This window comes from Suillus subaureus (assembly GCF_016647635.1).
Source record: "Suillus subaureus strain MN1 chromosome Unknown BJ212scaffold_4, whole genome shotgun sequence".
Taxonomy (NCBI): Eukaryota; Fungi; Basidiomycota; class Agaricomycetes; order Boletales; family Suillaceae; genus Suillus; species Suillus subaureus.
Window position 1 is genome coordinate 857,122 of NW_024538560.1, and position 25,756 is coordinate 882,877.

Sequence of the window (25,756 nt, forward strand, 5' to 3'; positions counted from 1 at the left end):
GGCGGGGTATTCGACTAAAAATTCATCGTCATCTAGGTGGTATGTAGTGATTTTGTGTATGGGTGGTGCATAGTCCGTGGTCCATACATCATTCTTGGTGTTGAAGGAGTCGTCATTATCATCGGGGATAGGGTCAAGGTTTGGGAGTGTCGGAGGTGTTTCTTCATCTGGGATTTCTTCAATTGTAGCCCGGGGTATCAGTTCTTTTCTTGCAGGAGGCGCCTTTGGTAGTACTGCAACTGGGACGTTGTTTGGGAGTTTCTTGAACAAGGGTGGGAGATCATTCTTCTTCCGTTCAATATCGACCTCTCTCTCTATCTGATCACTTTTCTCAGTTCTTGAGAGTTCTAGCGTTTCCACTTTCCATTGGATTACTGGGTCCATGGCACGTAGCCAAGGGATCCCAAGTAGGATCTGATTGCGCCGGCCAAGCCGTGTGATATTAAACTTTCCAATCATGGATCGTTCATCAATTTTGACAATGAGGACACAATACCAAGTGATAGCACCCCCTTTTGCGTAACTCCCATCCGCAGTAGTAACATGGAATGGTTTCATGAGTTTGTGCATTCGTATTCCGTAGGTTTTGATGAAATCCTCAGAGATAAAGGTTCCAGCAGTGCTGGAGTCAACAACAGCTGTTGTTTTGATGGTTTTCAGATGAGTTTTGGAAATGAGGGAAATGGGAATGCGAAGCTCCTTTCTGATTCCAATACTTTGTACAAGTCTGATAGGTACATTGGAAGATACTGACGTCGATCCAGTCTTCCACATCAAAAATCCTCTGTGAGGTGGCAGATTGCCATTTCCTCATCTTCCTTGTCGCTGTCATCGACCTCATTGCGATGGACTGGGGTTTTCCCGTTCTTCTTCTGGGGACAGGCTCTTGTCATGTGCCCCTTCTGATGACATGTGAAACACAATCCCTTCTTCATGTGGTCACTTCTTTCTGCTTCTGAGAGCTGATCTACTTCCATGGTGTTTGGATCGTGTCGGTCGATAGAAGGTCTTGGTACATATCGCTGGCTATTTGGTTTAATAGTGGCGTGATGGGTCTGTTGGAACATTGTGCCTCTTTGCCAATTACTGTCTAGCCTGATGGCTGCAGTGACATACTTATCAAAGTCTACTGGGACGGTTTCCATTTGGTAGATTGTGTTACCGATTCCCTTCTTGAGCCTGTCGTTGAAGAATGTGATCAAGATGGCGTCTTGCTTTATGGAGGCTTGTGCAGCAAGGGTCTTGAAACTGGCGATGTAGGAGGTAAGATCACCCGTCTGCTTCAGGGTGCGGAGCTTATTCATGGCCGTGCTGATGGTGTCTGCTGGTACGAAGGCTTCCTTGAACTTTGTTTCAAAATTCGCGAAAGTCCCATAGGACTTGGAGACGGAGTTGTCAACTTTGGTGTAAAAGGTGAGTGCCCAACCCATAGCACTGTCTTCAGTCATATACGCAAGGGTGGTAATGACTTTCTTTTCATCGGTGTTATAGATTGTAGTGTTAAGTGCAAAGTATGCCTTAATCGCGTACAACCATCTCAAGGCTTGCTGGGGATTCCCATCATAGGACGTGGGTGCTCCGGCCTTGAGTTCTGCGGTATTGGTGGTCGTTGACATCCTGAGCATTCTGGTCTAGTGATGTTTCTGTTGTGTAGGGGACGTCTAGTCTCTTTCTACTTCATCTTGGTTCTGGGACCTTTCAGATGGAAAGGGTTGGCGTGGTACTTTAATCTTTTGTTACGAACTAGGATAGTTGCAACAACAGCTGCTCGATAAGAGCGACGGCTGAAGTTGAATCAAGACCTTTACAAATGTAAAGGGTCATTTAAGACAAGTTTGAGAGAGTGTCTCTTGCTTGAATATCAGTATTCAGACGACTTAAGATTGGGGGTCTTAAGCAAAGGAAGTTCAGGTAAAACCTAGTAAGATTAAAGTGAAGTTCTACTAAGTACATGACCGAGCTTATATAGACGTAAGTACTTTAGGGCAGGTACGTATACATCAGCGATGAGTCATAGATAAGACTGAGTCAGAGATAAGAGTGAGTCACCTAGCAATGGCAGTGGTGATCGTGGTGTAATACAGATAAGGCAAGAGATGAGTCTAGTGATGGCGCAATAAGAAGTAGCGCGGTCATGACGTAATACAATGAATAGTAAGGAAAATGAATAGGGGCGTGAGTAACTGTAACAGGGGCCCTATGGTGGACACTACCTACAATATTGTATGTTGCTAAATATGTATTGTGACTCTGGTATGTCAGTACTAATCAATGGTCCATGCATGAGCAGGGACAGTGACACCATCTCAAGGCATTGAAATATTGTGTTACATCTTGCATGCGCTTCTCCTCTCCTCTGGCTGCTTCCTCTTTCCTTCTCCCTCATTCCTTCTCCTTTGGGGGGGTGATGTCTCCGAAGATGTGTTCCATTCTTCTTGTGTGTGCAATGTATTTGAGTGTCACTCTGATTCCTTTGCTTTCGCTTAGGAGATATTTGATGTGGAACTGGCATGGTCCTACTTCCATGCTGAGTGTGCTGCATTGTCTGACAAATTTGGGGCATACTAACAGAAAGTGGTGGACAGTTTCTTCGTGGGCATGGCATTCCTGGCATGTTGCTGATGGCACTCTAGCTATGTGGTGGAGGTGTTTGTTGAGGGCGATATGGCCAGTGCATAGTTGGAAGAGTAGCATCCTGTGCTTTCTTGGTAGGTCTATGATTTTGCTAGCGAATTTCTTGGACAGGGCCGTGTGATCAATGGAGTGGAGCTGGGTGTAGTGGGGTGATTCTTTCATGATGCTAATGGCTTTGTCTTTGATCCTGCCATAGAAATGCTGTTTGAGTGCAGATTTGCTTTGTGGGAGTGTTCTGATTGTGCTGTCTCTGGTCAAGAGTGACTTGGGGAGTTCATGCACTTCTGAGGAGTCTCCTGATGCGGCTTTCTTTGCTTCCTCGTCCACTGCCTCATTGCCAGGTATGCCTTTGTGGCCTGGTGACCACCAGATGACTAGTTTTCTGCTGTCTTTGAAGGGTAGCAGATTGCACAGGTCGTCGTGGAATATGTCTGCTAGGTGGTGGCCTGGTCTTGATTGGAATGCTGTTGTGGTGAGTATCACCGCCTGGTTGTCTATGCCTAGTGCCATTGTTCCCCCCCTGCTGCCTCCTTCCTCCTTCAACAGCTGGATTGCCAGGATCATCCCTGCCAGCTCTGCCTCGTATATGGTGTGTTCCTCATCACTTCCCAAATGTGATTGTTTCCTTCTCATCACCTCCTCTCCCCTCATTAGTACACTGCGCCTCCTACTCCCCTGTCCACTGACAATCTGTCTGAATATACCCATAGTTCTTCCATGGCAAGTGTGTTGTCTTTTACAGCTTGTTGCATTGACTCTGCAATCTGTGTGTCGACATCCAGTTCCCACTTGGGGTAGTGTCTGACCAGTTTGACCTTCTTGATGTTGGATGGGTCAATCTGAAATTCATTCATCAGTCTGTGTAAGGGTGAGGGGTATCACTTTCTCCCCTGGAACTGTCGTCTTTCGCTATATTCATATGCTTTCTTGGTTTCTTTGGCTAGTGGATGTGGTGGGAGAAGTGTAGCCATCCTTAGGGATGCTTGATAGCATGTCTTCCTTAATGCCTGCTGAAAGGGGAGTACATTAGCATGCATATCCAGAATATCAGTTGTGGTTGATCTTAGTCCTCCTGTTATCAGCAGTGTGGCTGTCCTCTGAACCCTGGCCATCTGGGATGCGAATCCCCTTGCTCCTTGGCCCCCTCCATTCTTTCCTTTGCCCTTTGCCACTAGGCCCATGCACCATATATCCACTGCATACCTCATTTTCAGGAGAATGACGCTCTCGAAAAGTCTCTTCACCAACTTGCCATGGATGCCCCTGGTGGGACGAATGATCCATCTGCATGCCATCGCATACTTTATTCCTTTTGCCATGGCATGGGCAGCGTGCTCTTTGAAATTAAGGTTTTGGTCAATTATGACTCCCAGGAACTTGTGCAATTTTGATGGTTGTATGGTGTGGTTGCAGATGGTTATAGGTGGACGGGGGGATGGGATTGACTTGTGGGGGTTGTCTGGGTCAGGGATCCATGCACTGGAGAGGCAGATTAGTGCAGTTTTGTCAAGCTTGAACTCTGTGCTGTGCTCCTTGCTCCATTCAAGAGTGCTGCCTCATTTTTCCATCATGTGTTTGAGTTTGCTGTTGGACTCCTCATATGATTTACCCCTTGCTGCGAGTGCCACATTGTCTAGGAATCCTAGGCTTAATTCTCCCTGTCTAGGGTTGGGGTCAGCTACTCTTAGCACATCTGAATTGTAGAAAACAAATCCTAGGGGCAATAGCAGGCAGCCCTGATCTACACCATCTACTACATTGAACAAGTTGGACTGGTAGTCGTCGAAAAAGAGGTATGTCGACTGGTTGTTGAGGTGTCATCTATATCAGTTGACATACTCCTGTGGGATTCCTGCTTTCCTAAGGTTGTGCATGAGCTTATTTACCACTATGCTTGGAAAGGCTGCTTTGACATCCAAGAATAGCAGTGAGACGTGATTATTTTGCGAGGCCCATGAGTTGGTGATAAACTTGGTAAGGAGGTGAAGCGAGTCCATTGTTGAGTGTCCCAGTCAGCCACTGAAGTGTGTGGCAGGGAGGAGGTTGTTCTGTTCTGTAATGTATGTCAGATCATCTGTGATGCATGATGATAAGATTTTAGCCATTGTGTCCAAGAGCATAATTGGACAATACGCCTTAGGGGTGCCATAATCTGGTTTGCCTGGCTTTCTGAGAACTATCATAGATGAGCATTTCCAATCTTTTGGGTAGACTTCTAGCATGAATGTCGCTCTGAATATTGGTCCCATGAAGGGTACTAGCTGGTCTGCGCAGCGCATAAATATGACATTGCATATGCCATTTAGACCTGGGGCCTTGAAGGGGGAGAGCTTTTTGATGGCTCAGTGGATCTGTGGATCTGTGATCAGCTTGAATTCACAAACAGGGGGGGATACTCAAAGTCAGGGTCTACATGATCATTATCTGGTGGGGGTCGGAAGAACACTTCATATAGTAGCTTGCTCTTGCGAGCATTGTCCTGTGTGGTGCCATTCTGTCCGTTCACTCTAGGATCTTGAAGTGTTTTGATTCTAGTGTGTATTTGGTCAGTGGAGGCACTTGCTACATACTTGTGAAAGGTCCAGGTTCCTGTGAGGGTGAGTCCTTCCAGCCATTCCTTCCAGTGCTCTTCCTTTGTGTTCTTGATACTTTCTGAGAAGCAATTGTGGGCCATTCTATACTCTTCATGTATTGGGTCATTCCTTCTAGCTGTTAAGTGTTTAGCTTTTCTTCCTAACTTGTTTACTTCCTTGTGTTGAACATCTAGCTCTTTAGACCACCACCTTTTTGCGTATGGGGAAGGTTTGGTCTTGGGAACCTGTTCTTTAATGGTCTTGGCAATACATTGAGTTAGGTTGGTGAAGGTGGTGTTGAACTGCTCGCGGTCAGTTAGTTTGACTGACCAAGGGATAGCATTGAGTTTGCTGGTCAGGGTGTTGTGGAATTTGTCCCAGCTGGTTTCTTGGTAGTTTAGCTTGGGTGTTGTGAGGATGTGCTCTGGCCAGAGGTCTAGTGTACTAATTATGGGGAAATGGTCAGTGATTACTGGGCGTAAGTGTTGTTCAATGCTGCATTGGCTGAATGATTGTTCTAGTTGAGCAGAGCAGAACACATTGTCTGGACAAGTGTGGTTCTTGGTATTAGATGCTTCCAGGGTTGCTAATGCTGGTGGAAGTACCTGTACTAGGTTATATAAAGATAAGAGGTTGATTAGCATGCCCACGGCGTCTAAGTTCGCCACAGTAAATAGATGTGTATTATGTGACATTTTCAGGAGTCTATTGAACTGGTTCTACCTGCATCCACCTGCATTTTGGAAGGGCCGGCACACAACTAAAGTCAGCTGGCATTCCAAATGCTGAGAAGATGGCTGTAGCCTGTGTGACAGAAGCACAGCAGCAGTGAGCAATACCTTCTTCATGGTTTTCAGCACAGATCTCACCCATGATGTGTTTGCAGTGCGATCCTTATCAGTTAGAGCATGTTGAGTGTGGTCTGCACTCTTTTTGCTCTTGTAAGTGAGAGTTGGTGGCGCTACCCCAAATGTATCCTCAACCTGCTTGTGGGACAACGTCTTATGAGAAGTATGTTCCTCCCACTTTTGCTTTAGCTTTGGCTGGAACAAGCTGCAATACTTATGGGTTAACTGGCAGATACTACTTGATTTCGATGGTGCACACCTCAACCATTCCTTCTCATCTTCAGAGAACACTTGAAGGCACTGCAATACTTCCTCCTGGTTACCACTCACTGGCCTTCCATACTGCTTGAGCTTTCCTCAGATATTGGCCTTTGTTGTTCTTCGGGTTCTGTAAGTTCAATTAATGTGTCAGTATGCTGTGCATGTCTTAGGGGCTCAAATCTACTTACACCAGGAATTGGTAGGTAACAATCAGTCTTCCAGGTGTATACTCCTGGCTGAGAATGGGTAGGCGTAGTTCTTCATCACCAGATTCCAGCATTATTTTGCCCAGAGAGTAAGGTGTGTCAAGTAGTAGCTTTCGCAGTTAAATGCAAATTGAACCAAAATGTTTCTGCATTATGTCGGAAGCATCCACATGTGAACTAGTCTAAGTCGTCTCACACCTACACTTATCACTTGCTATGTCTCTAGCTCAACTGAAGGGTGCCACTGCTTATCTTGTCGACTCTCAAGGCATTAGTATTGAAGCTGCAGCTGAAGACCAAGATGAGGAGGTAGAATCCCTCCTCAATAGCTTTGATGTTGACAATCAGGCTGCCTGTGGCACACTGCGCATCAGCACAAATGAAGCTGACACCCTGCCATCGAAACATAAGAGGACAACTGCTGCCATCCCAGCGCACCATGACCAACTGTCAGCGAGCCTTGAAACAGCCTCAGCAGGCATCATTGTTGACACCACTCTTTCAGACTATCAGTGGTACATGTCATATTCTTTCTGTAGCTCTTATTAAGGCATAGCACAGGTACTGGAACCAGTTCAAGGAATTTTGTGTAACTATAAATAAGGTCATGTCGACTGATGATGTTGATGGCCTCTATCCTGATCTTCCTGCTAACTTTCCCATGTGGATTGCACTCTGGATAATGGACAAGTAAGTCGTACTACATGGACATTGTGCTATGCATGACTGACTTGGAGCTCACAGATGCGATGAAAATGATATCTGGACTGGCAAGGCAAAGCCTCCAAATGTCCTGCATGCAATGTATGGCACCACACAGAAGATGCGAGCTGCTGTGAGCCACAAGTTTGGTCGTGACCACAAGCTTGGCACACAGCCATGGTCAGAACACCCGATGATTGCTGGAAAGTCAATTGTAAACCCATCCCTCTCAGTCATGGTCTCACAATACATGGTCAGTCTTCATCGAAGAAAGGCAAGTGTTCTGCACATCTCCCTTTGCAGCTCTGAACTAACATTATAAATTTCCAGGTATGGTCTGGTGAAGCAGTCACAAGTGCTCAAGCCATAGATGAAGTGACTATGAAGTGCCTGTGGGATTTTGTCTGGGCAACACCATGCAAGGAGTATGGAGCAACATCTTGCAAGCGAAAAGCTGAGAATCCAGCAGAGTGGGCAGGGTTCATGATCTGCAGTATGCTTCTGCTACTTTATCTGGTTTCAATGATCTGTCTCCCATGCTATGATGAGGCCCTGCAGATTACTTGGGCAGATATCACATTCCAAGTCAAGGACAAGTCAGTTGAAGGAAACTGGCTCAATGCTTCCACAGAACTATTACTCCAGGGCAAGGGCTTCCGACCTGGTGACTTCCATGTGAGACTCGAACTGCCATTCAGAAAAACACATCAATACAGAGGTGTGTTTCTTGATGCACAACATATTGCAATTGACTAACAACTGTACAGGGATAGCACCATTCTATGTATATGCTGATGAGCAATGTCCATGGATGTGCTTGGTGTGAACATTCACAGTCTGGTGGATGTTAGTGAGGGAGAGGTGCAAGAATCTTGATGGGTTCATTTTTTGGAAGAAAATTGGTACAGACAGTGTTAGTGTCAATCTGACTGATGGTATGGTGAGTTTGCCATCCTTTTCTTAGCTTGTAATTTACATAACTTAGACCTCCAATGCATTCCTTGAATGTTTCCATAACAATCTCCTGGATATTGGCGTGGACTCATGTCCTTATGGGACTCACTCCTTCTGACGAGGTGGATGTCAATTCTTATACAAGGTATGCAGATGGGACTTCAGGGACATCTGTGATTGGGGAGGATGGGCCGAAAACTTCAACAATCCAGGTACAATATTCAAGTACCTGCTGTCATGGAATGACAATCCTCGGGAGAAGCGAGAGCACTATATGAATCCTAACAGGCTGATGAAGGACCCTTGCCATGCTTGTGGTAGAACCTGTCATTGTGCTTAAGACTATACTAATACATGGTAGATTTCAATGAATTGGAGAGTAGATAAATGACAAATGGTCAGAGAGTAAGGTGGATGATTTTGGTGTCCCCACTTTCACCTGTGAGATCAATAGTACCACCTGCCATGTCCCCTTCATCTAGCATGAGGTTGATGATATCCACAGAAGACATGGTAGCCAAGGAGGCAGTGGGAGTAGATGGTTGGGAAGCATGGCCCTGGTGTGGTCTGAGGTCAATTGAATCATTCACATGAGCATTTGAAGGTCCTGGAGACAGCAGGACCATCGTTTGTACCCAGCAGTCATAGATCCGGTCTGCAAGCCACACCCGAAGATACTTGCTTTTAGATGTCTTGTCGACCCGAGTAGTAGAGCTTCCAGCTGGTCCTTCGAGCAGCTGGAGCATGGCTTGCTCCAGATTGTAGATAGGTACGTCATTATCATGTCCTGCGACCCCCGCAACAACTTTCTTTGGGTGCCTAGCACGGCATTGGAACACGGCCCTTGTGCAGCAAGAGGCGAGATTGATCTGCACACAGTATGCATCAGCATGGCAAGTAGTGTAGAATGACCATGAAAACAGACCTTGTCACTTGTTGGCGAATTGTTAGTGAGGTCCTCAAGCACTTCATGTAAGATGACAACAGGCCAGATGGTAGAATGAAAGGTACTGACAAGTTTTGTCAGCTCCCAGCCCAGGAGTTGTTGGATAACCAAGGCCAGTGGAGCAAGGTTGGGTGGGGCGGGAGATTGCACAACAGGTAACTCTGCAACTGGTGTGACAGCAGGTTGCATGTATAGATTGATGACACAAGGATCAGGAAATGACTCAGTGAGTGAGTGGGCCAGTGCAGGGTGACCTTGACCTATTTCTCCCATGGGATCATTGGTAAGGTGATACCAAGCAGCATCTCGCCACTGCTTCAGGGTCTGATCTAGTGGGATGTTGTCATGCACTAACAGCTGGTGTTCATGCAGTGAATGAGACTGAGAGTGGTTTCAGGGCCACAGCCAGCAAGACCCTTCTGATAAAGATGTCAGTGAGAAAAGTGTCTGTAGGATAGTTGACCTGCTGTATTGTAGTTGCCACCACAGCAGATGGCCATTGTCACAAACACATCACCAGTAAGGCAGGGTTCTACATGTTCTTGGATAGCACTCATGGTGTACATCTTGATAGTTGCATTGGGTGATAACGTCAAGCTGATGAACACCCTGCTTAGTAAAAGCTGCCTGCACAAAAAACAAACAACTTACTTTTGAAGGACTGTCTTAGCTCCAAAGACAAAGACATCACTGTCATCAATCATGACAGCATCAACAATCCCTGCATTGTTCATCAAGGCTAGCTGCACTTCAGCTTCCCCCACAGCCTGGGACAGCAGAAAACTTCATCAACAGCAAACAGGAGGAAAGAAAAAGGATGCACAGTGATCCATTGCATGTTGAAGGCATCCAGGATACATTGTGTGGGCTTGACCATCCAATGGTCTCTTGTAGACACATGGTGCCCTCTTTTGACCTCTGGCCACTGGTTGCCATCATAACAGAAGACAAGTTGCACCAGGAACCATGCAAGCCGAGCCAGGCAAAATAAAAAGGTCCAGAGGGCAGGGTTCATTTCAGTCTGAGCATGCACACGGTGCCATTTTCCTTACTGACATTGTTCAAACCATCCACTGCATAGACAGCAGGGAGAATTTTTAGCATCAAACACAGACACACCCAACAATGTGGTCACTAACCTTGCATCAATGCCCATGACATAGGGAAAGTGAGGGGCAGGTCCCATGTATCGATCCGAGAGGGCAAGGGACACAATGGGTACCATCGTTGTGGCAGGCTCAAGCACCTGTGAAGCCAGGGCATGAGGTCTCAATTGAGCAAAATAGGGTGCACATACTACATACCTCCCATAGATGATTGACACCCATTATGGTGCCAGAGAAGGACAAGCTGCTGCTGCTGCATTTCTGAGAGAGATGGTTGTGTGCTGGGGCCATGAACAAGATGGTGATGAGAGGAGGAGGACAAGGAGAGGAAGATGTGGTAGTGTATACCTGTATTATAAATTGAGTGGCCATACAGCAGCCGCTGCCTTGACTGCAAAGCTGGGGACTGTCAATTTGCAGTCCATCAGCCTGATGGTCACATTTTTTGCAGAGGGAAAGACAGGTACTCACCACAACCTCAGCACCGTCCAGACGGTAGATTGACGGTCTGACATGGGAAATTTGCAGTCAATTTGGCATCTTCCCAGACGGTTGGACTTTAGCTCACCAAGGATCCCCCACCTCACCCAGCGGTGGCTCGAGCTTGTCAGCATCTCAAAAATGCTTTATTTTTTTCGTCTACGACGTCAAGCACTCATCCCGCGTCCACCCGCCGCCTCTTCTCCATTTCCGAGCGTCTTCCTGGGGTCGTGTCCTCCTCCGTTTGGGTGGCCTTTCTCAGTTTGGGTGGCGCGTGGCGTGGTGGCGGTGCCAGATTGGTCAGCCTGTGCGTGACCGTCAATTTGACCGTGATCAGTCCTTCCGACTCCGAGTGTTGATATTTTGCTTCTGTTTGTATTTTTGAGCTACTTAGCACTAGTCTACTAGTAGGCCTCATCATTTGAGGTTCTGAGTCTTGGCACAATGCTTAGTTTAGTTCATCAGCTTGAAAACGATTTGCAGGTTTCGCTGTCTTTGATATAGTACATACGTATCTACATATTTCGTCTGCGTTCCTCTTCGTTCTTCGTCTTATCGTTATCTCACAATCCTCTCCGTACGATATTACTTCACCAAGCATACTTTCTACCGTGTCTGCTCAACACGTACCTAACGACATGTAGTTTCTTCGATTTCAATACAAATATTTCCACTCGTCAGACAGTGATTTGAAAACACGACGCATGAGTGAGAAATACTGCAGCCATGGAACCGTGTTTGCCAGTGTAGACTTGAAGATCAAAAGCCTTCGAAGTCGGTTATAGTGCCACTATAAGTTGTTTTAGGTTACGTCGCATAAGTTCCAGAGTTTTTTTTGCTCAATATGACATTGTTCTCACCTCTATATAGCAGGCTTGGTGTCTATCAGGGGAAAAAACGGATTCACAATTGTCAACCGCGATGAGCTCCGTCCGCTGCCGACACGGCTTTTGGTGATACGAAAGGATGATCGGGCAGTGCAAAGAAGGTATACAGTGACGAATTAATTGCGATGAGATGAGAAGCGGGGGTTCTCGAAACATGATAGAGGAAAAGCACCAACCTCCTGAATTAGAACATACGGACTAGCGCTCAGCGAACAGCTTTGATTCCAGGCGCATTTATTGAGAGCATTATTTGGAGATCTCGCACAGGCTCCTTGAAATACTTTAAATTGGAAGGTTCGGTTTTCCTGATTAGTGGAGGAGATACAAAACCAACGAAAACCACACATAATATTTGGTGATGCCCTGTTTACCTGATCGACGTAAAGGAATAAAATTCTGATGATGTGCTAAGGTGGGCATCCGTCAGCCGTCACCAGCTGATCTAGTCTTCAAGGATTCCGCGATCCTGTATTCCCAGTATCTACAAAGAAATCAGTGAAGCGTATACTCCAAAGCGCTTAATTTGTGATCTACCTTTTGCGTATAGTGTCGTGCTCGTTTGCCAGGGATTTCCAAAGCTACGATAGGTCAGGTATTTGTTAAGTTCACGAATTACGTATCCTACCTCAGTGGCCTTCACCAAGTCACCACCACCTGCTGCCTCATGAATATCAGCCATGAATTCAACAGCAGCGACACAGGGCAATTGTGAATCCTTCGAAGGAAGAGGACTCTCAAGATCAACGACTTCAGGGGGTGTACCTAAAGGAGGTTGGGGCAGAGAATAAGGCAGCACGAATGCTTGAAGCTCGGAATAAGGAATTTTAGCATGATCAAGCACCCCGCGCAGGTAATTCCACGCAGATGCATTATTCGGTGCAATCGCAATTCGCTCCTTTACAAATCTGTCGTGTATCTCGTTATTGTTCCAGGAATACATAGTGCTCAGATCAAGACTTACGCAAGCTCCCGCCGATCGATCGCGTCCCTGTCTTCATCCCCGTTCCGTACCCCAGATTGAAAGGCGACGAAGAATCTGTGATGCCATGCAGAGTTGTTCCTCACGTCACTTTCAAGCATGCTCTCCACGAAATCCAGTTCATGGCTCCATAACGCGTCGTCATTGAAGTTTGCGAGGATCCACTGTCTGTACGACCACGTGTGGTAGTTCTTCATATCAACTTGCAGCGAGTTAGCGATGAACTCAAGCTCAGGGCCGGGGTTGCGAGTCTGCTGTACGAGCAGCTTGCGGTGATGCCAGACTTGGTATGTCTTCAAATGCTTGATCGCAAGCTCATCCATCAGCTGAAGCTCATCGTCGAGGGGAGACTTCAATGCCATAAGTGTTTTATACCTGTACTGCCTAATCGCACATGGAAACGTGCATCTGTGTTCGGCTATATGTGCATGATGGAACAAGTCACACTCACCATGCAGAGTAGTGTCCAGGATTCTGCCGAATTATATTCTCCGTGAGCTCCAACACCCTGGGACTCATCTCACCACTCTTGACAATCCCTCTGAAGTAGTTCGTGGCATCTTTGTCTGATAGATACAATCCGATCGTTGCGTTGAGTGAGGGTCTGCAAACAAGCCGGTTTGCTCACGAACATTCATCCGTATAAAAGATGGGCGCAAGAGGGGCGACATTCTCGTACTGCTCTAAGGGAACGACATCGGCCCACTCAGGTCGCTGAGAATACAACGGCTTCTCCTCTTCTGCAGGGATATTCATGGCCAAAATGTGGATTATAGTGGGAGTTTCAAGTATCACAAGACAAAGGAGATTGAAATGGCCAGGAATAGCAACTACACTTATTTGCCATCAGCAAGCCCAGAAATCACGAGAATGTCGGAAGAATGCGCCTGAAGTCCAACGTTCAGAGTAAATCATTGGGCGAGTCGATGTCGGATAACACAAGGTCTCAGATCTCAACAGGCGAGCATGAAGAGACTCATAACTCAATAGAAATTCGAGTCCCAGGAAAACAAGCGTGTAGAATACAGGACAGACTACTAAGAATAAATCGGAACGGTATCAAAGGGGGACAAAACAGACAGTCAGCATTAGCAGATACACAGTACGAGCTACTTTAAGCAGCGGCGGGAACAACGATATTGCTCGCAGTGTAATCCTGAGAAATCTATATGAACATGATGTTCCAGAGACGAGGTTCAAGAACAAACCTCCATCTCTGCATCAAGATCAGCAACGCTCTTCTGAGGTCTTTCATTCCCCTTCCTTCCTCGGCCTCTTCCACGGCGAGAGCCACGCGTTGCAGGCCTATGAATTGGTAAGACAACGAAACCAGTAACTTTAGTGTACGCACCTGGCACTTCGAGCGTCTGGAGCTGCAGGAGCAGAAGCGGCAGGTGCGACGCGCGACACGAGTGAAGCGGGCGGAGCAGGACGTGCGGGGTCGACCACGATTTCGATCTTCATTGGGCGTTCTGTAGTTGACGTGCGAGTACGATTCGGAAAAGAGATAGACATTCGTTAGTCGGCTGTGCTTTCAGCGAGGAAGCAGGCAAAAGGGACGGATACGAGGAGCATGCCACTGTCCAAACCGTTACCAAGAACATTGTCGACTCTGTCCTCCAATATGCCGCAAGAGCTGAGGCTTGCGCGCGAATGGCCGCCCTGATTGGTCAAGGGATGAAGATTTGGAGTACTTCCCCGCCTGTCACTCCATAATACTTGCACCGGCCTGGAACTCAATCCCGAGACTGAGCCATGAGGAACGACGTGCACTGCGAGGGCACCGAGATTGCAAGTTCGAAGGACGACAAGCCTTCAAACCAACCTGCAACCTGGTACGCACCTCAATAATGTCGAGGCAGCGGGCACAAGACTCTGCCACCAAAAGAGTCTCGATAACCCGCATATGGGCGTTTCTGCCACGCATGCACGTCTTTTTGGCAGGGCCAAACAGAGAACCAGCGACAACGGATCTCCGTAACGGATGAAGGGCTCTTGCGGGAGATAAAGGAAGGAGATAATAAAGCAGGCGATACTAACTCCCATCGATCAATCGGTTGTTATATTGCTGGTAGGCCAAAGTACCATCGCCCTTGCGTTGGAAGTGAACCGCTGCGACACCTTTTGAACGTCCAGCGCTATCATAATGCAAAGTGACGTCGCGCAGGGCTCCAACGGTAGTGGAGAAGAGCTCCTACATTCATGCTTAGACAAATCGCCAAGGTCACCAAAATTTAAAAACACACCCTAATTTGAACTTCATTCACATCTGTTGGAAGGTTGGAAACAATGATTTTATCGGCGGGTTGCGCAGATGTGGTGCCTGCGGCTTTAATAGCGCCGGCAGTGGCCGCGCGGGTGGCGGGGTTGGCGCCAGTAGTTCCGAGAAGTTGAGCCTTGGCTCCTGCACCTCCGCGACGACCAGTACCACGACGAGTGCCCCTAGGGCGAGAAGAAATGACCTAAACATAATGGTTTGCACGCGCGTGACAGAAATTTTTTGCAACTCAACACCAACCTCGTCAAGTGATTTGTCCATTATTTCCAAGTTTTTAAAGAACGCGTGAATTATTAGCGGGTGAGATTACTGCTGTTTTGAGAGTCTTAACAACAAAGTAGACAGGTTGGTGGTGGTGATGGCAAAGGGGCGACGCAAGAGGACCCTAACACAGCAAGTCCTTGTTATATAACGCTTCGGAGTTTAAACTTTCTCAACTCAGCATGATGTATGCCTGTGGCTATACTTGCATCTTTGATCAAGGAAATCACCGCCTTCTAATAAGGTTTTGAAAATATGTCCAGAGGACGCGGTGGTGGTCGAGGCGGCGGAAGGGGTGGCTTTAGAGGCGGTGGTGGTGGATTCAGGTGCAGGGAGCATGCCTCCTATGGGTCTCACATTTGCAGACATACAAGCTATGTCCAGGGACGGAGACGCGTTGTACCCAGTGCGGTGCATCATTTTTGTAACATCATAGTGTGCAATCTCATTTGTATCCGAACAGCCGTTGGATCCTCTGCCAGTTCTCACCGATTACTCTGCAGACGAGAAACGAATCTGTGATCTGCAAACCGGTTTCGTTACCCGTTTACGGCAATCTGCTTACTATGTGGTCGAAACGTCGAAATCAAATGGTTCGAATGATCGTAAGTGATTGATAAACGGGAACCTAACGTATTTGCTTTACAGACTTGGAGCGTTATTCTGATAAATATCGCCAGAGTCCTGCTTCTCAACCTACACTGAAGCGGAAGGACCTTTATGCACCCTTTTTTCCCTCAGAGATATTCGAGGGCTATTTTAATCCGAAAAGAAAACGCAAAGGCCAGTGGATCAATGTTCACCTCATACCGTTACTGAATGAATCAACAGTTGAAAAGAAAGGCACCACAAAACGCCTCAATCTTGATGACTTAGCGGAGGACGCTGAAGACCAGGTATATCACAACTTCAGATATACATTTATTTTCGGAATATTAACACACTCTTCAGGAGAAGTCGGGCGATGAACGCTCAGACGCTGGATCACAGCCAGTTGACTCCGACTATGACGTCGATGAGGAATATGACAATGATTATGCGGAGAACTATTTCGATAACGGTGAAGGAGACGACATAGACGGTCTTGGAGACGGCGGCGGCGGAGATGATGGCGGTGGCGGAGGTAAGACTTTTCTGATACCCGTGTATTCTAGCCATCTCACATAATGAACAGGTGATTATGACTAGGAGAGCACATCTGTGTACCTCCCTAGTACGAAAGGACCTGCGATGCAGAGACCTACTTATAATCGGCGCTTTCACGGCCCTATCATGCTTTGATGGTGCCGCCTGTGCCTGCCTGACAGCCCCTCTAAAATGCACGTGTTGCCTTGGACTTGTGCTAGTCAGCGTCCTCTCTTTCAGACTCAAGACCAAAGGGATAATCAGTCCAATCCGAATGTTTCTTTCGCCGCATTGTACTCCGTATCAACCACATTCATATGTGTACAATACAATATGGATTTCTTGTTACTGAGCGAACCCCAGAGCCGCGCCTGTGTAGTGTGAAAGCTTGGTGCACAAGATGTCAACAGCTGGATAGCTCTCAGATACATCCACAAAATACTCGGGGGACCCTCGCATGTGCGCAGACGTTTCGAGATCAGATGTTGCTCCCTACGCAGTTTCGTTCTGTGCTATCATCTGCAATGTCACCCATTTCGGCGAGCTCAATGTGCTTGCCGATGCTGGCGTTATGTGACAACTGAAATCGACCTCACCACTTATGAACACCAGGTGAGTAGATTTACTTGAGAACATCCTGGTGCTTGCCACTTGAAGGTGATGGGCTGATTCTTCAACCAGCTGATAGCCGTAGTCATGATTTCACGATGGCGGAAGATCCACAAGGACAGCCGCGTGCTTGCCGTCCGCAACTTTAATATTCGAATTCAAGAGTTTGCGACTGGCTGTACTCGGAAAGACGTTGATGATGCTCACATCAAGCAGGCGACCTAACGAATCCGTGAACTGGAATTTCATCGATCAGACCACACATATCCGATGCACGCTTCGAACATTGCCGGTCTACAACAGCGAATAACTAGTGGAGGTGATGCAAAGCTGGCGAGGAGCATGGTGGCGCTCGAAGTAAAAGTGACTATTGTCTGATAAGGTTGATCATTGTATATCCGTATACCACGGTATGGATTATTCAGGACTATGACATGCGTATTCCCACTATAAACTTGCGAGACACGGATAGGAAAGAGATTCGTCGAGTGGGAGAAGTGGCCTGATCAAATTAAGAACTTGAGACAGGCTAGTGTAAAACATCAGGAAAAATTCAAGACGTACGCTTTAAAACATTCTTTCTCGTCTGACAAGACTTAATGCATATGTACCGAGTGGCCCTCGCTTCCGCTATCTTCCTCGAAAGCCTCACCACCCTCATCAATGTCACCACCAACGGCAACTTCCTCATTTTCGGTCTCTCGGCTGCGCGGCCTTGCAGTGGCCATACGAATCTCGTGCATTTTCATCAGCTCATTCAACATCATCATCTTGCCCTGGTTACGGACAAAGGGGAAAGTCTTGATCAAATCCACGACGAGATTCCACGCTGGGGAGTATGCCAGGTAGTCATCATCCCCATGGATTTCAGGATCCCATGCCTCGATTGTATTTACATTGGGTGCGATGGCTGAGATGAAGACAGCGATATTTATCGGATGGTCAATCCTCGAACCACCAAAGAATGCGCGAGATAGCGTCTTGTGAAAAAATCCTTGAGAAGGAACGCCAGGGGGTATGGCGTACGCGTCTATCGTAGACCAATCCACTGTAACGGCGATCGAGACCAAACGCGGGCAATGCTGCAACAGCGAGACGAAGGCATCTGGAGTGACTTGATGGCTGGAATGGCAGTACCGGGTAATGTATAGCTCTTCTAGAAGGGGCCAGGCCTTACCCATCTCCAAAAGGGCAGCATCATCCATTTGCACAATACAGTGTTCATCCGCTTTGAAGTCGAGCTTGCGAAGATTGTGGAAGGCAAAGAGTGGTCGAAAAGCTTCAGCTTCGATTAAAGCATCGCGATCAATAGGTTGATTGGTGATGTTGAACTGCACCTGTTGCAGTGAGCTGTGTGCACACCCATTGGCTATACGAGAAATCGAAGCTGGCAGAGCCCGCGCGGAATCCACTCCATGAGTGATCGTAAAGGATAATAATTTTGGAGCAACAGTGAGTTGCTCCAAAAAAGCCTCTAAGATGACTAGACGTTTGCATGTTATGTCCAGTTCTTGTAACGCGCAAAACACGGGCTGCTGTAGGAGCTTTCGAGTAGCTGCAGATATGGGCGTTGGAGGTAATTGAAATTTCAAAACTTGGAGTGAAGGTAAACTGGACAAGTGTAGTATACCTGCCTCGGAAACTGTTCCAGTCCTCACCGATGTTAGATGAGACCAACATTGTAATATGGTCGATGTGTCTCTTGGTTGAATAGATCGACCGGAACCGATAACGAGACTGAAATCCGAAACAGAAGGACATGACTTTGGGATAGACGACAAGATGGGATGTTCGGATGGATCGAATGTTTTAAAGGTGAAGGACCGTGCATGGATATTGAGCATCGTCAACTGTGGAGTAATAAATAACCGAATATACTGAAATGTCTCGCCGCTAGTCTGAGTCCAGGTAAGGGACGTCAAGTTGGGGAGTAAGGGAAGCGAGAAGGGGGGACAGGTGAGGGCATGCCAAATTTCAGTGCCACAGATCATCTCGTCATTCATGAACGACCCCTGACATTGATTGACTAGCGAATGGACGCGATAGTTATATTTACAGAAAATGGACCAGTCACCGAGGGTCATGGTTCTTTGGAATTCCTGTCAGATGGTGTCAATTGGTGTACTCTTCAGTATGAGCCAGAGCTTAACTAACTAGCTTTTTCTCGTCCTGTTTCCATAGGCTTCGTGGGAGACACTTGATGAGAGGTTCGAGCCCACCTAAGTGCCGCCACAAAAGATCCAGCGCAGGTCCAGTAAATGATTTGCATGTCAAGGCAAGTGTCAGAAGTGACTGTCTCATGAACGTCAACTTGGAATCCATTCCCCATTCGAATTCCGGAAGTCGTCTAACAGTACTAACAGGCATGTTAGGAGGAGCAACCAGGTCGAAGATTTTCCACCGAAGCTCAGCAATCATGATACAACGAGTAGATGCTGACAAGAAAGAAGCAACACTGCTACTGTTGTGAGCACGTTGACACTCAGCGCTTTCAGCCTCCATACTTGTGTGAGGAATTTTGGAGGTTCAAGACTTCAAGTGGAAATTAGTTCGGACTTGGACAACTTCAACTTGTCAAGTTGCTCAGTTACTCGAGGCACAGCCACCTTCCGCCCGCTGGCACTTGGCAGTACTTCTAAACTCTACCTCGCGCACTTACTCTCCATACTCGGATAGTATTTATCGAATGGCGAAATTACTGTGACATTGCCCAGAATTGCCACAGGATGCAGACACAGTACATACTATGATCTTTGTGAAGCACGGAAAAACAAACCAACTGCAACTTGAAGCATCGTCACTGGAGGGGTCTTCTTCACCCTAGGCCTCTGGGTTCATGGCAGACTGATCTGACTTGTCTAGGATTGTAGCTTATTCGCAGCCAATCATCAGCAGTGAAGGTGAGGACTTTGGACTATGGGAGAAACTGACTACTTTTAGGGGGACTCTAAAGCAAGACCTGGATGCGAGACAGAACTCAACCCAAAGGACAGCTACTGAGAGAAGGTCCTTGAAATGACTGAGGGAGACTCTGAAACCAAATGGGTGCTATAGGATGTGCAAAGCGTGAATACTGGAAGAAGCGTGATGAAGATGCATGTGAAAGCGTGCTGATGCAATAGAAAGCAAGAGCACATGCAACGGGGGTCTAAAGCATAGATGCTAGAGCTATCTGGAAATGAAATCCAGTGGAGAGGGAATCAAGCTGACTAGAGGTGATCATGTCTATGAAGGTAGTGTGTGAGTTCAAATTCTTAGTGCTTTCAAACTGGCTCTGATGCACAAACTACTGCTACTACACAGAGGTGGGAAGTGCTAGGATAAGGTACTCTAAAAAACTCCCAGTCCCTTCTCTATATTGGGCATTAGGCAATGCTTGTAGTGCAGAGGTAAAGCGAGTAGGTAGCAATATCTGTATGTAATAGTGTTTTAAGCATGCACTTGCATGTGTTTACAGCACTATAATTGGCCTGGAAGGTACATCAGAGTGATAAGAGTATGATAAAAACACACCAGTGGACTTTAGTGAGGACATGGATGGGTGGATGGACTGTAGCGGAGGACCTAGAGCGGGTGCGCAGGACATGCAAGTGCATTTGTGCATCAGCATGCGATAGCTGTTACAGTAAACGGTTGCCCCCCTTCTATTTTCTCTTTCGTATCCATTGTATTACGTCATGACCGCACGACGCCGTGCCATCACTAGACTAACTCCGCTATCAAACTCATGTATTACAGCACGACCGCCTTGTGCCATCGCTAGCTGACGTCATTTCTCTTATCTCTGACTCGTCTTGATGACGTCATTTCTCTTATCTCTGACTCGTCTTGATGACGTCATTTCTCTTATCTCTGACTCGTCTCGATGACGTGTACGTACCGGCCCTAAAGTAGCCTTACCTATATAAACAGGGTCCTGTACTTAGTTAGACTTCACTTTAATCTACTAGGTTTTACCCAGAACATCCTTCGCTTAAGACCCCCAATCTTAAGTGTCTGATATCGATATTCAAGTCGGAGACACTCTCTCCAACTTGTCTTAAAAGAGGCCTTACATTTGTGAGGTTACGATCCGGCTTTAGACGTCACTCTTATCGAGTGTCTATTGTCGAGCCCATCCTAGTCGACCTACGGTTCGCCGTAACAAAAGATTAAAGTCTCCTCCAACCGACCCTCTCATCAAAGAGGTTATACAGAACCCAGAAACCCAGACGACCCTCTCCATCAGAGAGGTTAACCAGACTCAGCGAGAGAACGAGAAACGTTCCCCTGAAACCAGAAACATCTTTTGACCAGAAACGTTCAGGATGTCCACCATTGCCAACACCCCAGAATTGAAGGCCGGAGCCCCATCTATCTATGATGGAAGTCCCTCCCAAGCCCTACGATGGCTATATGCAGTCAAGGCGTACTTCGCGCTTAATGCTACCATCTATAACACCGATGATAAGAAGGTCATCACCGCCCTCGCCTACATGACAGAAGGAAGCGCTATGGGTTGGGCATTGACCTTCTATACTGAAGTTGATGACTCCGTCGCCAAGACTTACGGGACCTTCGCAAACTTTGAGACCAAGTTTAAGGAGGCCTTTGTACCAGCCGATGCCGTCGGAACCGCCATGAACAAACTCCGTACTCTGAGACAGACAGGCGACCTCACATCCTATATCGCCAGTTTCAAGACGCTTGCCGCACAAGCATCCGTGAAGCAAGACGCCGTCCTTATCTCGTTCTTCAACGACGGACTAAAGAAGGGAATTGTTAATTCCGTCTACCAGATGGAAACCATTCCCGTGGATTTCAGCAAGTACGTCGCCGCCGTCATTCGGCTAGACAGTAACTACCAAAGAGGGGCTGCGTACCGATCAAATCATCGTACCGTTACCAAACCATCTGGACAACGATACATCCCCAGACCCTCCATCGATCGGCATGATCCAAATGCTATGGAGGTAGACCGGCTCACTGAAGCCGAAAGAAACGACCACATGAAGAAAGGACTATGCTTCACGTGCCACCAGAAAGGCCATCTCACTAGAGCATGCCCGCAGAAGAAGAAGATCCCTGTTCGCAGAGAAGAGATGAGCGACAGCGAAGAAGAAGAAGAAGATACAACGATCCGTCGCCTCGCCGAGGATTTTTGATGTGGAAGACGGGATCGACGTCCGTATCTTCCAATGTACCGATAAGACTTGTACAGAGTGCAGGAATCAGAAAAGAACTTCGTGTTCCCATTACCCTCATCTCCAAGACACGTCTGAAAACCGTCGAAACAACAGCAGTTGTTGACTCCGGCGCCGCCGGGACCTTTATCTCAGAAGAGTTCGTCAAAACTCACAACATTCGAACGCATAAACTATCGAAACCATTTCGGGTCACGACCGCGGATGGAAGTTATGCGAAGGGGGGAGCTATCACTCGATATTGCGTCCTTATCGTCAAGATAGACGACCGATCAATGATCGGAAAGTTTAACATCACGCGACTAGGTCGACGTGATCAGATTCTACTTGGGATCCCTTGGTTGCGCGCCATGGACCCAGTAATCCGATGGAAGGCGGAAACGCTAGAGCTCTCTCGAACGGAGAAGAGCGATCAGATCGAAGAAGAAGTTGATCAAGAACGAAAGAAGAACGGACTGCCTCCTCTCTTTCGAAAGAAGAAGAAGCAGACGAAAGAAAAACCAATCCCAGTTGTAGTGCTGCCGAAGGCGCCTCCTAAGGAAATGGTTGAACAGCGACCACCACACGCTACGATAGAAGAAATCACCGATGAAGAAGAAGTCCCACCGACTCTCCCTAACCTAGATCCGGTGCCAGACGACGATGATGATTCCTTCGACACGAAGGAAGACGTATGGACGATGGACTACGCACCACCCGTGCGAGAAATCTCCACCTACCATCTAGAAGATGATGAATTTCTAGTCGAATACCCCGCCGACGCCTCAGAACTTCGGGTAATCACCAATGTCTCACTCGACACCCCTTTAACAAAAGACGGTACTAGCATTGCTGAGCAACGACCCAAGATCACTCCCTTGACGCCACCTGCCGAATATGCGAAGACAAGTAACAAAGCTCAGCAGTTCGCATTAGCTGCCGGGCTTGAGCAGAAGAAGAAGTCATTTGAGGAACTCGTCCCCTCTTACCTTCACGACTTTGCCGACATCTTTGCAAAAGACGGCCTGAATCAATTACCGCCAGAGCGACCTGGTATAGATCACCGGATAGAAACCAAACCAGGTTTCATCCCCAAAACGTCTAAAGTATACCCGCTATCTGAAAAGGAGCGGACGGCGGTCAAGGCATTTATTGATGAAAACGTCCAGAAAGGGTTCATTTCTGAATCGAAATCACCGCAGGCTAGCGGTTTCTTTTTCGTAGGAAAGAAGAGCGGAGACCTTCGTCCTTGCCAGGATTACCGGTATATCAACGAATGGACTATCAAAAACGCCTACCCGCTCCCACTGCCACTCTCCCTGGTCGCTCGGTTACATGGTGCCAAGTATTTTACGAAGATGGACGTCCGGTCTGGATATAACAATATCCGCATTCATCCAGAAGATCGTTGGAAAGCTGCTTTCACTACGGAATACGGACTCTTTGAGCCTAACGTTATGTTTTTCGGTCTTTGCAATTCCCCGGCCACCTTTCAAGCATATATGAATAGGACGTTCCAGCAGGAAATCAACGAAGGATGGCTCGTCATATACATGGACGACATCCTTATATTCTCCAACGACCTTACCTCCCATCACGAACGCACTCGGCATATCCTCGAACGAATTCGACAAGAGAGACTTTTCCTTAAACCGGAGAAGTGCACTTTCGATGCAGAAGAAGTGGAGTACCTTGGAATGATTATCCGCCCCGGATGCGTAGCAATGGACGACGCCAAAACTACTGGTATTCGAGAATGGCCTACACCGACCACCGTGAAAGAAGTTCGGTCGTTCTTAGGATTCTGCAATTTCTACCGGAACTTCATTTCCCATTATTCCGACATCGCCAGACCGTTGATTGACCTTACCAAAAAGGACGTCAAGTTCCTTTGGACGGAGCGGTGCACATCCGCGTTTAACGAATTAAAGGACTGCTTTACGAAACAGCCAGTCCTTCGGAACCCAGATCCTTCCAAACAGTTTGCTGTTGCCACTGATGCATCGCTTGTCGCTACTGGAGCAGTTTTACTCCAAACAGACGATAATGGTGTCTATCACCCATGTGCATACCTGTCTCAGACCTTGAACCCCGCGGAACGGAACTACCAGATCTTTGATCGTGAACTCCTCGCGGTCATTCGCGCACTAACCGAGTGGCGTCATTACTTGGAGGGGAACCCCCATCCCGTCATCGTATTCACCGATCATAAGAACCTTCTATACTTTAGAACGGCCCAGAAGTTAACCCGCCGTCAAGCACGATGGCAGTTGATCCTATCCTGTTACGACATTGAACTGCACCACGTTGCAGGGACTAAGCTGGTCGCCCCCGATGCCCTATCCCGTCGCCCCGACCATGGATCAGATTCTGCAGATGATAACACCAATGAAACCCTCCTTCCCGATTCCATGTTTGTTCGACTTCTTGACGTCGAACTCATGACCACCCTAGTAAATCCTGATCCCTCTGATCCCGACCCCATCTTTACCGCCGCCTCTGATGCCCTGGATGGAATGTCACTTCCTCCTATGAAATCCGCCCTCTCTGATTGGAAAATCACCGACGATATTCTTTATTACAGAGATCGTGCTTACGTCCGCCCTGCCGGGCGGCACCTGATATTAGAACGATGTCATGACCATCCTACCGCCGGCCACCCTGGTCGTTTTAAAACTGAAGAACTGGTCAAACGTGATTTTTGGTGGCCCGCCATGGGCACCTATATTCGAAAATACGTCGAAGGCTGCGCTCTCTGCCAGCAGATGAAATCTGACACCCATCCCCCGAACCCCCCCCTTGTCCCTATCCCTTCCGTTGCCACCGCACCCTTTACTCAGGTTTCCGTTGACCTCATCACCGACCTTCCTCCCTGTTCTGGTTTTGATTCAGTCATGGTCGTGGTCGACCATGGGCTTACGAAGGGGGTAATTCTCATCCCATGTACTAAAACCATCACTTCCGAAGGGGTCGCCAGCAAATTTTTCAAATATGTCTACCGCCGATTTGGCTTGCACGAGAAAGTCATTTCTGATCGCGGTCCCCAATTCATATCCAAGTTCTCCAAAGCCCTAGCTAAGTTGCTGAAGTACGATATAGCGGCATCAACCGCCTATCATCCCCAGACCGATGGACAGACGGAACGGCTCAACCAAGAGCTAGAAACCTACCTCAGAATCTATTGTCGAAGTAACCCTGAAAATTGGGTAGAACAACTCCCTATGGCGGAATTCGTCCATAATCATCGCAAACACGACTCTCGCAATGCCTCCCCATTCTTCCTCATGATGGGATACGAGCCACGAGCTCTCCCACATGTCCTCCCTAGCTCCACAGTTCCAGCCGCGGAAGATAGACTCCGTACGCTCCAGAAATCTAGAGAAGAAGCATTATCCTGCCACAACCTTGCAATGCAACGTATGGCAGAAAGAACTCATGGGCAGAAGTATCACCCGTGGAAAGTTGGAGATAAGGTTTGGTTATCCGGAAAAAACCTAATCACGCAGTTACCATCGCGAAAACTCGCCCCAAAACGATATGGTCCATTCCCAATCACCGCCGTCCTATCTCCCATCACGTTCACACTCCAGCTACCACCTCAGTGGAAGGTTCATCCCACGTTCCATGCTTCCGAACTATCGTCCTATCACGAAACAGAGATTCACGGACCGAACTTCCACGACCCACCTCCTGACGTCATTGATAACGAAGAAGAATATGAAATTGATGCGATCTTATCGCACAA

The 25,756-nt window shown here is 47.5% G+C and overlaps 6 protein-coding genes across 6 annotated transcripts; 2 read left to right on the forward strand and 4 right to left on the reverse strand.

Annotated features, from left to right (window-relative positions):
- Positions 1 to 7,324: 7,324 nt before the first annotated feature.
- Positions 7,325 to 8,518, forward strand: BJ212DRAFT_1444724 (uncharacterized protein; the record flags this gene model as incomplete). Its single annotated transcript, XM_041337993.1, has 7 exons — positions 7,325 to 7,498; positions 7,555 to 7,809; positions 7,876 to 7,942; positions 7,992 to 8,027; positions 8,061 to 8,164; positions 8,210 to 8,270; positions 8,301 to 8,518. The coding sequence occupies 7 exons, from the start codon at positions 7,325 to 7,327 to the stop codon at positions 8,516 to 8,518; spliced, it is 915 nt and encodes a 304-aa protein (XP_041197700.1).
- A 1,037-nt stretch (positions 8,519 to 9,555) lies between these two features.
- BJ212DRAFT_1262816 (PIN domain-like protein) lies at positions 9,556 to 10,154 on the reverse strand (the record flags this gene model as incomplete). Its single annotated transcript, XM_041330296.1, has 3 exons — positions 9,556 to 9,721; positions 9,776 to 9,891; positions 9,948 to 10,154. Coding segments are annotated over 3 exons (489 nt in total), but the record flags the coding sequence as incomplete, so codon positions are not given.
- A 1,711-nt stretch (positions 10,155 to 11,865) lies between these two features.
- On the reverse strand, positions 11,866 to 13,481 carry BJ212DRAFT_1325698 (uncharacterized protein). The gene is made up of 6 exons (XM_041334577.1): positions 13,209 to 13,481; positions 13,028 to 13,142; positions 12,559 to 12,960; positions 12,223 to 12,502; positions 12,132 to 12,175; positions 11,866 to 12,078 (listed from the first exon to the last, which is right to left on the reverse strand). Exons 1-6 carry the CDS (start codon positions 13,330 to 13,332, stop codon positions 12,021 to 12,023), a joined length of 1,023 nt encoding a protein of 340 aa, XP_041197702.1. The 5' UTR covers positions 13,333 to 13,481; the 3' UTR covers positions 11,866 to 12,020.
- A 62-nt stretch (positions 13,482 to 13,543) lies between these two features.
- On the reverse strand, positions 13,544 to 15,229 carry BJ212DRAFT_1325702 (uncharacterized protein). Its single transcript, XM_041334578.1, has 4 exons — positions 15,095 to 15,229; positions 14,823 to 15,038; positions 14,617 to 14,770; positions 13,544 to 14,048 (listed from the first exon to the last, which is right to left on the reverse strand). The coding sequence occupies exons 1-4, from the start codon at positions 15,113 to 15,115 to the stop codon at positions 13,915 to 13,917; spliced, it is 525 nt and encodes a 174-aa protein (XP_041197703.1). The 5' UTR covers positions 15,116 to 15,229; the 3' UTR covers positions 13,544 to 13,914.
- Positions 15,230 to 15,388: 159 nt separating this feature from the next.
- BJ212DRAFT_1533124 (DNA-directed RNA polymerase III, subunit Rpc31) lies at positions 15,389 to 16,733 on the forward strand. The gene is made up of 5 exons (XM_041341785.1): positions 15,389 to 15,521; positions 15,579 to 15,708; positions 15,764 to 16,011; positions 16,067 to 16,238; positions 16,290 to 16,733. Exons 1-5 carry the CDS (start codon positions 15,453 to 15,455, stop codon positions 16,301 to 16,303), a joined length of 633 nt encoding a protein of 210 aa, XP_041197704.1. The 5' UTR covers positions 15,389 to 15,452; the 3' UTR covers positions 16,304 to 16,733.
- A 507-nt stretch (positions 16,734 to 17,240) lies between these two features.
- On the reverse strand, positions 17,241 to 19,398 carry BJ212DRAFT_695444 (uncharacterized protein). The gene is made up of 3 exons (XM_041343839.1): positions 19,004 to 19,398; positions 17,414 to 18,948; positions 17,241 to 17,351 (listed from the first exon to the last, which is right to left on the reverse strand). Exons 1-2 carry the CDS (start codon positions 19,349 to 19,351, stop codon positions 17,446 to 17,448), a joined length of 1,851 nt encoding a protein of 616 aa, XP_041197705.1. The 5' UTR covers positions 19,352 to 19,398; the 3' UTR covers positions 17,241 to 17,351; positions 17,414 to 17,445.
- Positions 19,399 to 25,756: the final 6,358 nt, after the last annotated feature.

Bases quoted from the DNA above. Each gene is read 5' to 3' on its own strand.
- BJ212DRAFT_1325698 (XM_041334577.1), bottom strand. From the start codon at position 13,332: ATGAATATCCCTGCAGAAGAGGAGAAGCCGTTGTATTCTCAGCGACCT. The intron at 12,503-12,558 runs GTAAGTCTTGAT...GATACACGACAG, and splicing joins ATCGATCGGCGGGAGCTTGC to ATTTGTAAAGGAGCGAATTG. The intron at 12,079-12,131 runs GTAGATCACAAA...ATTTCTTTGTAG, and splicing joins CACGACACTATACGCAAAAG to ATACTGGGAATACAGGATCG.
- BJ212DRAFT_1325702 (XM_041334578.1), bottom strand. From the start codon at position 15,115: ATGGACAAATCACTTGACGAG. The intron at 15,039-15,094 runs GTTGGTGTTGAG...CATTATGTTTAG, and splicing joins TGGACAAATCACTTGACGAG to GTCATTTCTTCTCGCCCTAG. The intron at 14,049-14,616 runs GTTAGTATCGCC...CGTCAACTACAG, and splicing joins CAACCGATTGATCGATGGGA to AACGCCCAATGAAGATCGAA.
- BJ212DRAFT_1533124 (XM_041341785.1), top strand. From the start codon at position 15,453: ATGCCTCCTATGGGTCTCACATTTGCAGACATACAAGCTATGTCCAGG. The intron at 15,522-15,578 runs GTGCGGTGCATC...GTATCCGAACAG, and splicing joins ACGGAGACGCGTTGTACCCA to CCGTTGGATCCTCTGCCAGT. The intron at 15,709-15,763 runs GTTCGAATGATC...TTTGCTTTACAG, and splicing joins CGAAACGTCGAAATCAAATG to ACTTGGAGCGTTATTCTGAT.
- BJ212DRAFT_695444 (XM_041343839.1), bottom strand. From the start codon at position 19,351: ATGGAGGCTGAAAGCGCTGAGTGTCAACGTGCTCACAACAGTAGCAGT. The intron at 18,949-19,003 runs GTTAGTTAAGCT...ACCATCTGACAG, and splicing joins AACAGGACGAGAAAAAGCTA to GAATTCCAAAGAACCATGAC.